This window comes from Dermacentor albipictus, chromosome 8 (assembly GCF_038994185.2).
Source record: "Dermacentor albipictus isolate Rhodes 1998 colony chromosome 8, USDA_Dalb.pri_finalv2, whole genome shotgun sequence".
NCBI lineage: Eukaryota > Metazoa > Arthropoda > Arachnida > Ixodida > Ixodidae > Dermacentor > Dermacentor albipictus.
Window position 1 is genome coordinate 67,018,861 of NC_091828.1, and position 15,470 is coordinate 67,034,330.

At 45.1% G+C, this 15,470-nt stretch overlaps 1 protein-coding gene across 1 annotated transcript in view; it reads left to right on the top strand.

Annotated features, from left to right (window-relative positions):
• LOC135914550 (cytochrome P450 3A43-like) overlaps positions 1-15,470 on the top strand; it is a 143,341-nt gene that overhangs the window by 43,613 nt on the left and 84,258 nt on the right. Inside the window, exons 4-7 of the mRNA XM_070524647.1 lie at positions 1,190-1,286; positions 2,406-2,531; positions 5,655-5,898; positions 15,035-15,116. Of these exons, the coding sequence (XP_070380748.1) occupies positions 1,190-1,286; positions 2,406-2,531; positions 5,655-5,898; positions 15,035-15,116 (549 nt within the window). The remainder of the gene's footprint in view (positions 1-1,189; positions 1,287-2,405; positions 2,532-5,654; positions 5,899-15,034; positions 15,117-15,470) is intronic.

Sequence of the window (15,470 nt, forward strand, 5' to 3'; positions counted from 1 at the left end):
CTAGCAGGTCCTCAAAGTCGACATTTTCTTGACCGGAGACTATGCCAGGACCGCTGGAAGGGGGTGGGGGGGAGGGGGGACCGCGGGCACCCGGAACAACAACGTACGTACGTTGTTGTCGCGGTCGCAAAAGTAGAAGGAGACGAGGTGTCGTCACCGGGAGCCATGGTGGAAACCAAGACGGTGTGGCCCCTGCGGAGCTCCGTGGCGAGGACGGGGAATGGCACCCTCCACCAAACTGCTACGCGAACGAAGGATTAGGAACGAGAGACTATTGGCAAGGTATATTTACTAACGATAACTGCTGAGCTGGTGATTTCAGTCGACAGCTCGAGAGCCAGCGAGCGTTCGTCGTCTTCGTCGGGGCGCCCGCGTACATCGTCCACAAAAAACACGCAATATACATGTGTCAATACCATTGTAGAAGTCGGAATCTGTCACAACTTCGGGTAGACGTCTTCGAAAACTGAAGTTAGTAAAAAGTTAAGTTCCTAAAGCAGCGCATGCTAATTAGAGAGGAGCAGAAAAGAAAGAGGGAAGGCAATGATGGTAAACAAAATAAGACTGATTTGCCACCCTACCCCGAGGAAAGAGGCAAACGGAGAGTCTGAACAGAGATTAGGGGGAGGAAATGAAGCTATGCACTCGTGCACGCGCGATAACCTTAGCAGGCAGTCAGAGGCATTCACAAAGGCCATTCGCGAAGCCATAACTGAGGTGCCGCAACACATTTTGACTACCTTGCTTTTTCTAACATGATCTTTAGGCCCATGTATGCTCTGTAAATGTACTCACGACTATCCACGACTATCTATTCGACGACTATCTCCACGACTCTCCACGACTCACGACTATCTCCACGAATCCATGACTATCTTCAACCACAAAATTACATAGGCAGTGAGTCATGAGGCGTCTATTGCCACCATCCTAGAAAAGCATTGGTGTGGTATATTTTTCTTGCCAAGAAAGAGAATTGGCTGTGCCGAATGCTTCTCGAGGATACAATAATACCATGCATCTTTACGAATGCGGTAAAGCTAAAACTGCGAGTAGGTACTGGAAACTTCAACTTTACCGTATTACTCGTCCCATTTGCCGCCTTTATATCTGTGGTATCTATTGTAGTCAACAGCGAGAATAACATTACTACGACATTTTTCTTGTTTTGTTGTGGGTGTTTGTATAGCTACTACAACGGCACCATGCCTGGAGTCATTCTGCGAGACCTTGAATTTATAAAACGTGTCTACGTCCAAGACTTCCAGTCTTTCGCAGGACGAACGGTGAGATATTGTTTGAATAATTGTTTGGAAAATATTTTTTTCGATATAACTTATCCTGAAATAAAAGCATCTGCAATATGACCTTCTTCAACTCAGTGAGGTATACGCAGTAGTAAAGTGTGAAACAGTAGAGGGCTTCAGCTTCTCCGTTTCATCCAATCGTCATCATTCACAGAATATTGGCTTCCCGGAGGCACAGGCGGTAGTGGGAACGCTGACTGCGGCATCTTGTGACGCTTTGTCCGAAAAGTCTTCGAGTCACAGGTGTAGACTGCTAGGGAATATTCTTACGGGTACAAAAGCACAAATGACTTTAAATAATGGCATACTCGTCACCATACCATTCTCTAAGCCAGAGAACAGATGTTCTCTCAGCGAGGCTTTGCGGAAAGCGTCAACAAGAGATTGAACACAAGAAGGCCGTTGCAAGCACTCCCCATTGAACAGGTCGAATGCCATGTGACATAGAACATAGCCAGGCGAGCCTTCTGCACAGGGTTATACTAGATGACGCGTTTACGTGATAATATTTGCACCGCACCTGACGCGCGGACTCCCCAGATTGCAATACGTGTGATATATCTGAGGTAGTTGATCACATCCTTGTTTGCTTGTCCCAATTGAGTCCGTAAACCACAAGTATTGGCACCTACTGTGACTACATTTAGTAAGCAGCCTTTCAGTAAAAACGTACACCTCGGCCCATGACCGGACAAAATATTAACGAAGCCAGCCATCCAGGCACTGCTCAAATTTCTGTTTACACAGGCCCGCATTCGAGACTGAGAATTGAGCCTTTGAATACGAACATATATGATTCGGTAATGGCACGCTACTGTACCAATGCTCCCAATCGCTCCTGATATCCTCTTCTTCTTGTCCTTTTCCCCCACGCTCTGGGCCAAGCCGCAGACTAGAGGATATTATAACAAGATTCCTCAAATTGTCTATCGATGACTAAATTGTCTTTATAGTTATATTTTATCGTGCCCTAAACATTCTCCTCTCTCTCTCTATTCATATCAGCCGAGCAATACTCCACTAGCTTTTGCGCACATACTATCGATATACGCTTTCAAATTGATTCCTTCTCGGTTTCCTGTTATTCTTTTTTTCCAGGTATTGTCGGCCGTGTCAAGAAGCCTCGCTGTCAACGAAGTTCGAATTAGCAGAGTGAGTGGCGAAGATTGGCGCCACTTAAAGAAAATCATGCTTCCCGCCTTCAAGACGGCCAATGTCAAAAAGGTGAGTCGAACGTATTTTCAAGTGAAACTGCTCTGTCGAGTTCGAACCAGTTTATCGCATGTATCTGGCATCTTAGGCCCAACATGTATCACGGTATAGTCGGGCCATCTAGGAATGTTCAGTGAAGTGGATTACTATTTTACCGTTTCAAGGGGAGAGCTTCATACAATAACTACGAGAGCGATCTTTGGCGCTATTATTTATGCAAGCTGCAGGCGGCGCGGTTCAGCCAGCATAAAAAAGATGATTACCACACCGATTGGCTTACACTTCGTCCTTCTTGCTTCAAATGCCTTCATGACTTCATAAACTCATCAATTTTAGCAGAATACTTTCTTATACATAAGCCATTAAAGATTATGAAAACTGTCTGACGGCAGGAGAGGAACACGGAATCTGCAGAGGAGATGCTCAATACTGAATCCACTGCGCCGCGGACCGATGCATCGACGATCAATATAGAACATCGTCACGAATTTCTCGGGTGAAAGCCAGTGTATTAACCCTGTGGGCGCATTTTAGGATTACCAACCTTGATAGGTTAGCGCTACGATTAGTAATAATTTCTGTTGTTCGCAGAATCTTTTGCATTTAAAAAGTATAAGTAATTTTTAAATTTAGGAGAATGAAGGCACATAAAACATAATAAGCAAACGCATAAGAACCTCTTGTTCCAGGAACGGAAGATCACGCAAATTCATGTAATAACCATCATTCCCATGGCGGATGAATGCTGCCAGTGTCAGAGTTCCTTCCGGTGTTTATTGTAGGAAACTATGGCGCCAACAGTGCGAACGCCGCCAGGTGCGCGGGGCTCACGTCCAGTGCTGCCGAAAAAAATGCACCCTACGTACACCTTGCAAATCGAGGTTGACGAGAGAGAAGGAGAAAAGACTGCTTTTGTAACGCCTGATGGACTTTACGAATTCAAGGTCCTGCCTTTCGGTTTATGCTCAGCCCCAGCAGCTTTTCAGTGATTCATGGATAAGATTCTGTCAGGCCTCAAGTGGCAGACATGCCTATTATACCTCGACGGCGTCATAGGTTTTTCGGAAACGTTCGAGGAACACCTGACATGGCTGCTGGCGGTTCTACAAACGATCAGGTCCGCCGGCTTAACACTGAAAGCAGAAAAGTGTCACTTTGGTTTCGAGGAACCCCAGCTTAAAGGTCATGTTCAAGAGAGGTGAGCAGCAAGCTGGAGTGGATATAATTGCAGTGGAGCATAGCTATAGCGAAGCGAAAGCAGATAATCTGATGAGGGTGCGCGCTGGCGTCTGCAAATAGCCTGCTCTCTCTTGCTTTGCTTGCGTGGGCTGGTCGAAAATCGCGGCGGCCTGCAACGGCATTCACCAGCGTAGCTTTTTGAGGTTGATGGCGCATGATTTCAATAGCAACGAATAGTGCGCAAAGGAGGACACAGTAAAAGCCAGACGCAAACACTACGAGCGCTAACTTGCAACAATTTCAATTTTTATGTGCATCACTTTTATACGCCCAAAGACATATCAGTTAGCCAACCGGTATCAGTATTTCAGAAATGGTAGCTCTTTATTGAAGAGAAAAATAGAAGGTGTGCTCACACATGTGGGTCCTGCTCTCCTTATCTTTCCAGCTTCATGATCTGAATGAGTTACCCTGTCTTTGCTTTTTTCCATGGCAACATGTTTATCAAGGCATGGCGTGCGTATTTTTGACTTGCACGAAACGATATGATGAGCAAGAATTACCCCCGCCCATATAAACCAGAAGGGGGTTGGCCATGGAGCCCGATTTTTATTAATCATATCATTAGCCAACAAACAATGACACCAAGGACAATATACATATCGGAAATTACTTCTAATTATTCAATGATAAAATATGACCCATCAGTGAAAACAAAACTAGATGAAAAGAACAACTCGCCGCAGTTGGGGAACACTCCCACGTCTTCGCGTTATGCATGTGATGCTCTACAAATTGGGCTACCGTGGCGCCGTTTTCCCAGTTACTTTGTTGGATAGGTGCTTTAATCACTACAAGAACTTTATTCACTACAAGAAGCCAGCGCCACCACTCAGAAACCTCGACGGCGTATGCGGAACAACTTTTCTGCCGCAGGCAGAAAGATGTTCTCGGTGAAGGCAGGTTTTCTCAGTGACGAAGAAACTTAACACATTGTCCAAGACAGGAAAGGCTGACAAAAACGAAGTTTAAGAATGCATGGTCAGACATTAGAAACTTACGTCACATGCGATGAAGGTGTCATGTACCAGGTTTCCTTGTCATGCATAAACAAGTATATCGCAGAGACCGGCAGATCTTTAAACGCGTGCCTTGCCGAACATGCCCAGAATATCACACACGGGAGTGGGTAATACTTGCTGATCACATCCTTTCCTACGAGTTCAAAATGCACAAGCCTTTCCTTGATAAATGTTTTGCCATAGAAAGAAGCAAAAAGAGAGTAAATCCAGATGCGAAGATAAGCAGCGCGGCAAACACATGTGTGAGCACGCCTATTTTCCGCTCTGACAAAGAGCTAGCGTTTCTGAGATGCTCATTGCGGTTTTCTAAGTGATATGTTCTTTGAGCGTATACAAGTAATGCATGAGAAAACTAAAATTGGTGAGAACTAAAAAGAAAAAGTAAGGAAACTAAAATGCATGAGAAAACTAAAACTAAACACGGGTCATATTGTTTTAATAGTATGTACATTCTGACCGATGGCTGCGCTGCGTTTTAAGTTCGTTTCGCTTTTGTTTTTGTTCTTTATTCTCTTTTTCATAAAACCCTGGATTTTCTGGTATCGACTCTACAGTTTTACGGGTATTCTACACCGCGATGCGACACTGACTTCCTTTAGATAAATGTCGTTCTATGACATTGCATAGCGTAGGTGGCCATGCTTGTTATGGGATGTTTTAATCCATGCAATCTTCTTCCTTTTTGCGAGATGCTATTCCCCTGTTTGTGTTCTTGTTTGTTCGCTTATTTTTGTGTGTACGTTTTTCGCATTTGCCTTTCACAGGTGTTTATTTCTTATGTATCTAGAAAAATGCAGCATATCGGTGGCCTACTATTCCAGGTTTGCATCATTAATAAGTGGTCACCTGGTGTCACGTTTCGACCGTTTTCTAGGCCGTGCCTTTGGTGCAAGAATGTGTCGAAGAGTGTTTCCAGGCAATGGACAGCAAAATCGCAGGCTCGGATGGCTGCATCGACGTGGTCGAGCCATTCTGCATCATGGCCACTGACTTCGGTCTGCAGTTCTACGCCGGCGCTCGCACGAACATCGAGCAGGGCGACGCTTCTGCGCTGGCCCTATACAAGGCAGCGCGCAAAAGCGTAGGCCAGTTCCGGGGCAGCAAGCTTTTCTATCTCAGTGAGTGGTGTTTCAGAGAAGCAATTATTAGCCACGTTACGTCCTCGCGAGGCCCGTAAGAGGGAAACTCGACGTGAGGGCTCGCGTCCTACAAACAAACGGTTACAAATGCGCAGAACTCATCTGAAGAAGGCGGTCGATAGTAATTCGCTTAGCATAGAATCAATACAGTGACAACACAACTTAATGTCACCCTCGAAACAATATATGTTTGAGCCGCTTATTAGGGATTACTATTTCACGCTTCAGTAAGGGCACTAGGCGCCATCTAGCAATGCTGCTGATAAGCCTGCGCGTGACCTCCCAAAATACGCGGCGCGCCGGCGCGTGCGATCGCTTGAAAACGCGTCACGAGGCAACCGCGCTTCTTTCTCACGGTTCTTTCGAGGCACGACGCACTATCTAGAGGCGCTGCCAAGAAGTCCGCTCGTGGCCTCTGAAATTAAGAGCGTGGCGCACTGACGCGTGGGAACACAGAGATTTGTTTCCTCGCTTGCGGCACGCCCACTGGGGCATCCTCAGTGAGCCAAGATGGCAAGGAGTTCATGGAAGAGTTGCGCATGCCCAAAGCATTCTTGATGGCGATCGCTAAAACAATGGCGCGGAAGACGTTGATTCAAAACGTTACACACCGAGTGCACTGCCCTTGAGGCACCTTGAGGGACTATGATGACGTGGGCTGGATTCTGCTAAACATGGAAGAAATTCAAGAGGTACTCTAGTCATTGTGGAGTGACTGATTCTCAGTGGCACATCAAGGGCGCTCACTAAGGAGCGGCACTCGCCACCTGGCACATAGCCATTAACTCTAGTTGGCATCAAAGTTCATTGAAAACCAGTACTGACCTAGCGCGCATTGCCAGGGCTAAAAGTAGGCGTGAACGATTTTCTTCAAACAGTGGTACCTATTCCCGCCCCTAGAGTGAGCCATGTCGGCGTGAAAAACTTCGTTGAAGAGTGTCATGTATATACCCATTGCCGCATATTCTGTCACACAAGTTGATCAGGTGTTTGGTTTTGAACCGTGCACCCTCAACACAGGAGCCGGGGGTGCTGCGTACGCTTGCGTCGTGGGATACCACAAAACCACTTTTTTGCACTCACGGGGGTTTCCACATGTGTTTAGGGCGGAGGCTCCCTACCCAGTCATATCACACCTAAAGGAAGTCAAATGCCAGGCCGGGACACGCGTGCTCGCATTTGAGCCAGCAGTTACCCGGCCGCGGTAGGAATCGAAACCACAACCTCCTACAAGCGAAACGGCCGCCCTACTAGTCCACGGCTGCCAGCGTAACAAACTGATGTATGGTGTACAAACTGGTGTGGTCGGATGGGACGCACAATCTAAACTTGTCGCCGAGTGTGCGGTTTAAACATTTCGTGAGACCATTCGTTTGTAGGAGGCATGCGGTCGGTTACCGGTGAATGATGTCAGCCCTCGGGAAGGAGCAATTGTAATACGTCTTACAAGAGGGCATGACCAATATCGCTCAACAGCTCTCGAGGAGCAGCGTGGCAAAGTATGAAGTTACGAAGAATGGGCATGGAAACGTCACCTGCCCTCGCTGCGCGAAAGGCCGCAGCCTAGGCGTAGCGCGTGAGATCATCCCCACCAGCCCTAATCCAGCAGCTTTTGCATCCGCTGTACGACGCCATACATAGAATAAGTGTCTGACATGGTCGAACAATTGAGCCAGGCACTGTAGTGGCTGTAGTGCCCCAGTAGGGCGTGGTGGAAAGGTTTCGTTTTTGTGACAGGCGGTGCAAAATCGAACGTACTGATGGACGAATCGGTACAGTGCAATCCACTAATACAATTGACGAAGCCGTCTGTATGGTTTTAGGACTCCTGCGCGGGCACTTGGACATCGGTATGCAAGTTCAAGCAGATATCGGAGCATATATGGCAATAAATTGGCACAAGCCATTTGCGACCGTCCGAAAACTGGTTGTGGTGATAGAGAATGTTTCGCATCGCAAAGTGAACTGCTTGACCGCGTAGCGTCTGCATTGAAAGACATACAGATGCGGGGCAAGGTTGTCGAACAGCCGGACAAACATCGATGATGTACAAAACGTTTTGGATGACCACCCGAGTGGTGCATACAGCTGTAGGATGAATACCCTGCGCACTATCAGTGCAAACTGTCATGCCAGAGAGAGAGGTAGTGATGTCTGTAGCTTACGACGAAGTGTTTCACGGAGGATGGAAACGGCGTACCCAGTATCCGCAAGCACTTGTTCAGCTGCCCCTCGACATGGACGTCCCTTACATAATGAGGAGAAAACGGAGGTCAATGAAAGTTCGACGAGCTTGCACTTCTTACCTGCGGGAGACTACGCTATTCAGTTTCCCTCGTCGGTAGGCAGTTTACGACGCACAGGTAAGAGTGACTGTCGACGTGGACAAAGAGAATGGCAGCACTCTGATCGGTGGCTGCGATCAAATTTGTGTGATGGTCAGTTTTTCATTAGCCTTGTAAAGTATTGTTTTCAGTGAAATCAATAAAGATGGTCGACTAATTTATTTATTTATTTATTTATTTATTGATCGATCGATCGGCATCTCAGCGACCAGTCTCGGCGACACGTTGCGGCGCGTACCTAAATTCACCGATGGCGCCACGGTGAGAAGACATGCCGCGATGACCGAAGTGAGAGTGGTTATGGGCAATTCCACTGCCGAAGCACGTCTGACATGTACAATGTGTTTACTCAACGAAGTTGCAGTGACTGCCATGAAAAGAGGCAAGGGAAACCGACCGTGTTGGCAGCGGGGCGAAATATTACGGTGGCGTGGCCGTGCCATCACGGAAGCGTAGTTGAGACGCGGAGGTGTGAACTTAGATGATCGGTGCCGTCGGAGGTGAGGATAGAGGCGGGCAGTAAGCACAGGAAAGCGGTGACGTCAAAAAAGCTAGCTGGTGAGCAGGGGAAGTGCTCCAAATATGTGGGTCATCATCATCATCATCATCATCATCATCATCATCAGCCTGGTAACGCACACTGCAGGGCAAATGCCTCTCCCATACTTCTCCAACAACCCCGGTCATGTACTAATTGTGGCCATGTCAAACCTACAAACTTCTTAATCTCATCCGCCCCCCTAACTTTCTGCCGCCCCCTGCTACGCTTCCCTTCCATTGGAATCCATTCCGTAACCCTTAATGACCAACGGTTACCTTCCCTCCTCATTACATGTCCTGCCCATGCCCATTTGTTTTTCTTGATTTCAACTGAGATGTCATTACCTCGCGTTGAAATCAAGAAAAAGAAATGGGCATGGGCATATGTAGGTAGGGACGGCTTGTTGTGTGGCTGGAGTCACAGTTGGGACAGGCTTCTGGGTACGGGGGAGCAGTGAAAGCTGCTGCTATGGGCTGCCTGCTTGTTTGGTCATCGCACTTATTGTGAGCGCTTACGCATTCATATAGCAGACAGCCAGTGTTCGGCATCATGTTCTCTGGTCCCGCTAAAGATGGCCGGGAAGCGCTGACAAGGAACGCCTGCGGAAGTGACTGCGACAGATATCGGTGTAGGCGCGCCGCCTACACCGGCGTTGGTCATGGTGTAGGCCGGCGAGGTACGAGAGAGACAGAGAGAATACAGAGAAAGGCATGGAGGTTAGCCAGAGATAGTTCTGGTTGGCTACCCTGCGTGGGGAGAATGGTTAAGGGGGATAAAAAGCGAGAGACAGAGAGAGGAATGGGGAGATAAAAATAAAGCGAGATGAGCACTAACTATGCGGCATACGAGTGCTGAGCTACACGGTGACTTCAGAGATTTCTGTAAACTCCACCAAATATAATTATATTTAATTTGAAAAGGTGATAATAGTTCAATTACAGTCTAGTAGCAGCGAACAGCACAATCAGTTTCGCAATAACAGCACGGGTCATCGTCTTCGACTCGCCACTGAAAACATGAGACGCGGCTATTGCTACAAGTCGAATAGGACTGCAGCTTACTGCCTCTTTTGGGAACTTAATTCTCGATAAGGGTTCAAGTAACCTAGTTTCCAGCAATAAGGTACTGCTGCAGCCACATAACTATTTCGCACTTTGGCGAAGTTTTTCCGTCATCAGTGTCCGCCTTAAGCTACACAGCTTGGGGGAGGCCTTCACACTGTTTTCAGTTTTCGTTGTCGTTGATTCTAAATTATAATGTGGTCACTAAAAGTTACATAGAAAGAATTCAAAAGTTACACGTTCACATAGTGGAAACACAAGTAATTCTTTCTAGGAAGTGCGATATTGCGCAAGAACTTTATTTGTCATTTTTGTTACTTCCAGATCTCCTCCCTCCCAGTCGATTACTGCACAAAATTATCTTCGCCGTGCAGTCTATCTTCACTCAACTACCCTCGGATGAGGTGATAGACAGGATGCTCCCTATAATCAATCACCGCAGAGAAAATCCTGACGTAAGTTATGAAGGCTCTTCCGCTATACTACATCTAAACGTCGTTATCGCGGATTGATTTGTCTATGTGAATCCATTCTTCGTGCCATAGTTATAATGCTGTCATCAAAGTACGTAGTCATTCTCTTTAGTAACAAACCGGTTTCAGGTAGCTAATGTAAAATTGAAGAACCGCTCTGAAGCTTCTTCTTCGCTATATTGACGAATTGCTCCATAGGCTTTGAAGATTTATACCAGATAAGCTAGCTCGATAAACAATCAATATATATATATATATATATATATTTGTGTGTGTGTGTGTGTGTGTGTTTGTGTGTGTGGGTGTGTGTGTGGGTGTGTGTTGGTATGCTATATATACACGCATGTTGGTATGCTAGCGTGTCCGGGGAAATTTCGTTTATATATCGCTTAGCCGACTGAATGCGTAGGCGCTTCAATATAGCCTAGCCGTCAATCGATATATATACTATAATATGTTAAGAGCTTTAATCTGCTTTAAGCGCCGCAATACCGTGAGCAGAACGTCCTTGAACAACGAGATGTTGTTAGAGTAGTACGCATTGGCATCACGACTGAGAAAAAAAGTTTATCAGTTTATCTGATATAACATTAATTTATAAGCAGAAATTGTAATCCCGGCTACCAGAATAGCGAAGAATTAAATCGGTTTTAGTCATAGTAAAATGCCGTGTGGCAAATATACTGCTAGGGGTAAGCGAATATCATATTTCGCTAATTCAGGCGAGTACTAATGTTTAAGAAAAACAACCATCCAATTCAATCAAATTGAATTGAACGAATGGTCGATACTTGTAACCAAAGTCAATTATCAACGCGGTGCACAGTTTACTTGGTAGAAAAGAGAGGTGCGTGAATATGCGAAGTTTTGAATACGAATCGAACTAATTATTTCGAATCGTATTCGATAATTAGCCATACAGTATTTTCTAATATTAACACTAACTATAGATTTCACAGCACCAGATTATTAACTCTACATTTCTTCGCCTACTAAGCATAGTTTCACAATTTATCAAAAGTGAAACAACAAAAATGTGGAAGCCACCATACATGACAAGTTGAGTATTGAGGTTGTAGGCTATTATTTAGTATTTTTTCCAGTCTAGACATGTGGCAGCCTCAGATTTATTTCTACTACTGCTGATGCTTTCATATAAATAGGCCCTTTTACAGGTGACAATGGTACACAATTCCTTCAGCACCGTTTTTCTTTTTCGCCACAACCCGTTATATGTTTTTTTCGTAACCATTTATTTAGCAGCAATCGTTTTTGCAGCACTTATATATCCCCGGGAAGCTCAAGTTGTCTTACTATAAGGTTATATTGATCGGACAGCCTATTGGTTCGCTATTCTTGATCATGGGTTTAAAACTGGTTGTTGCTGATAGAGCTGTAATTTTTCAGTAGTCTACAAATGTGGTACCTAATTATAAGGGTAGAAATGCTCCTGCTCCTATTCAACATTCAATTCCATGTTCGATATTTACTATTTGTTGACGATTCATATTTTATTCACACTCGCAAAAGCTGATATTTGTTCATTTTTAAGTGTAAAGGGATGTTTACATTATTATTTCATAACTGGACCACCATGCACTGGCAGTGAAAACAGATATACATACATTGCCGCGTTGGTTCAAAGAGTGGAATGTAATAATACAACAGCGTACCTTTGATGCAAAACTGAAGACTGCCAGAACAATAGCTCTATAATTGTGATAATTTCATATCAAATGAATTAAAAAAGTAATGTCGTCTAACCAATAAGTCAAGAACCAGTTTGTCAGCACCAAAAACTACTGCTCCCATGCAGAACAACGATTCGCGACAGTCACCGCCTGCATGGATTTTCTTCTCTTCGCTATCTGCTGTGTTTGGGTGGGATCTCCTAAATTTGAGCGTAAACGAATAATAGGCAGTTAGAACGTAGAATTTGTTCAACAAATGCAAATGATATAGCAATGATTATTCGATTCGTAAAAAAATTTAAAAGATTAGCGCACCAAAATAAATACCTTTTCGTGGAAAATTCGCCGAGCTTTCCTAACGGAAGCCTTTTTCAACAAGGAAGTCGTCCGGCCGTTCCGTCTTCTTGCCATAAACTTATTTGTCAAGGTTCGCTTGCATGCCCAAACTGAAATATTCAGGTGGGCGAGTCATATTTAGGAAAATGGTCTCCTCCACCCTGACATAGTTAAGACGAATAAACTGGAGTACTTCTTTCCGTCATTACTTTTTTCATGCAGAAAATACATGGCACGACAGTTCTTATTGACAGCACGTAATACTTCTTGCATGAAATGTCGACACTCGAACAATGGCTTGTACGCTATTGAAGCAATCGTAATGTTGTGTGGACTATTATTACTTGAGTTGACTGTTTTACTTTTTGTGTCATGAATTTTCCATAAGGACGTCACAGTCGAAAACGCACACCTTTGCGGGTGTTATGTAACTATTATAATGGGACTATGTCTTAGTGTTAAAAATGAGTCCCATTATTCATCCAACTACCACTACTCGTCGTATCACTGTTATAAAATACACTTGTTTACAACAAAGCGTTTTTCTCTTCCTCAAATGTGTTCATCAACCACGCTAACAGCCCACCAAGGAGGACGTACTTCAACTGCTGCTAAACTCGGAAAAAGAAGATAGGAAGAACAGTGGAAAAATAGAAGGCAAGTTCTGGTGACTGGCAACAACGCGGCGTTTCTATTTATATATTTATTTATTTATTAGTTTATTTATTTATTTTTTCATTTAATAATTATTATTTTATTTATTTATTTATTTATTTATTTATTTATTTATTTATTTTTCGTATAAAAGTGATAAGAGCAGTAAACGATCAAAATGGCCTAGCATTGCGCTAGTCAACGGAATAATTTCTGCATATTAAACTTCACTTTATCGACCCTTCACGAGTGTTCAAGGAACATTTCCTTGGAATGAAAGTACGTTCAAGGGAACTAAAGCAAACTTGCAAAACCATACGCTTCTGTCAGCGTTGCCACTCTGTGATTGCTCCTATTGTCAAGAGAAGGCAAGGGACCGCAAAAGACAGAGTAAGCGAGGAGAGGAGAGGCATAGAGGTAAACCCGACGAGAGTCCTCTTTCTTACGCCACACTGAAGGTAAGGTGCACTGAAGGTAAGGAGCACTTAAATTACTGTACAAGTGCACGGATAACTTCGTCTGCCAGTGACGGATGTGCCCCCGGCCGAGTATCTTTGACTCACATTACGGTCTAGAATCCAGTCGGCCTAATGTTGCCCGATGGGAGGGACGTAGTCCATCGCAGCCAGGAGAGATACACAAAAGGTTCTCGACGGTTTCTTCGTACCTACAGGAGTCGCACATCGGGCTCACGATCATTCCCATGCGATAGTAACAAGCGTTCCTGAATGCCACATCGAGAAGGAAGCGGCAATGCAAGGTCGTTTTCCCGCGAGGAAAGATAGGTGACAATTGTAGCCGTATCAAGGGGTGCAGCTCATGCAATCGACAATTGAAGGCACTTGAAGAACTCCAGAAAGCTTGTAAATTCTGGCAGGCAAGCAGATGAAGTTTCCTGGCGGCTTCCGCCCTCGCCAATGGTACTTAGCGAGTCTGGGTGCCTTCGTTACATTGCTGACAGGGCTGCAGGGTCTGCAATGGATGAATGATGCATAGAAAGGCAGGGAGGTTAGCCAGAACTCCGCTACACTACCGTATTCGGGAGTGAGGGTATAGAAGCGGATAGAATCATTAGCACAGACGAAGTAAACCTCATACACGATCCAGCGGTATAAGCAACAGCAGCAGGCAGCGTTGTCAAAGTGAACCTTGGACCCCAGATCTTGGACCCCAGAAACTTTAGCAACGCAAGCAGCAGTATGTTCGTACTTCATCTGTAAGTAGTCCTCTAGAGCTTTTCTTGTTCTGATAGTGTGCGATAGTACAAGCTTTCAACAACTCGGCACATATTTTGCCCCTGTGTGTGAATGCCTCGTCACGCAAAGCTGCGTGTGTCGCGTGTAAAACTGCCAGCCATCCCAACTTGGAAGGCATGATAGTTAGCAAATGGGACATCCAGCTATTCGTTCAACTGAAGTGAGTTCAAGTTGTAGCTCACTACGTGGCTATGGAGGACTTATGACCCATGGAGGTAAACTGAGACCATCCAGCTTCTAGAGCGCGGAGATCCTAATAACCTAATAAGTATCCTAATAAGTATATCACTTTTACTCCAAGGGGTTTACCAACCCGCAGATAACCAAAGGTATTCATCGATGTACGGCACAGAATGTTGGCAAAGGCACCACGCCACATGTCATCTTGCACTCAATGCTTTCTATTGTCACGGGCACGAGACCTTTAATTCAATTGTTTTCTACCGTCGCAGAATCGATGAACACGTTTTACCAGTGGGAGCAGTACTTGGCACAGATGACTGCTTGGCCCATGACATCGTTTGATTGCCTTCTGCAGTCTTGGTTTTATCGACGGACGTGCATAGTCAGAGTTAGTGACACGCCTCCTACCTCTGAGCGCTCGTCTTTGTGCGCCGTCAGTGTGCTCTTGTTTGGTTACTAAGTTCGTGCTATCGTTCAAAATATAATGCTAAATTCGTAGCAGTTGCGTATTAAATCACAATCGGCAAGGTATGGGAGGATGTCACTTCTTTACGCACTCTCCTCTTGCTTTCCAGGCTTGCAGTCAATGAGCACTATGATGTCCCACCCGCTCGAGCTACGGACGGCTTCTAACACCGCTATCTGCATTATTGCTGGGTAAGATCTTCAGCAAGTACGCCTGGCAGTTACCTTTAATGGAGGGTAGCTGCTTCAGTTCCTTTATATCCTTCTTTTTTTTAACTACTTGTGATGATTCGGAGCGTACTCAATAAGACATAATGCAACCAGCACCACAATGATAAGCCATGTTCATTCACAAACACGCGTGTTGTTCTTTATATGCATGTTTTCGAATTGGTAGGTCGCGGCTAACGAATGCATGCAAATAACGTAGTGCAGGTAAATATCTACCCTGAAAGAAAGCAGTCAAGAATGGAACACCTAGTCGGGACACGTGGCTTAGGTTGGCTGCTTTTATCTTGATATCGAATCACACATTCCCTATTACGC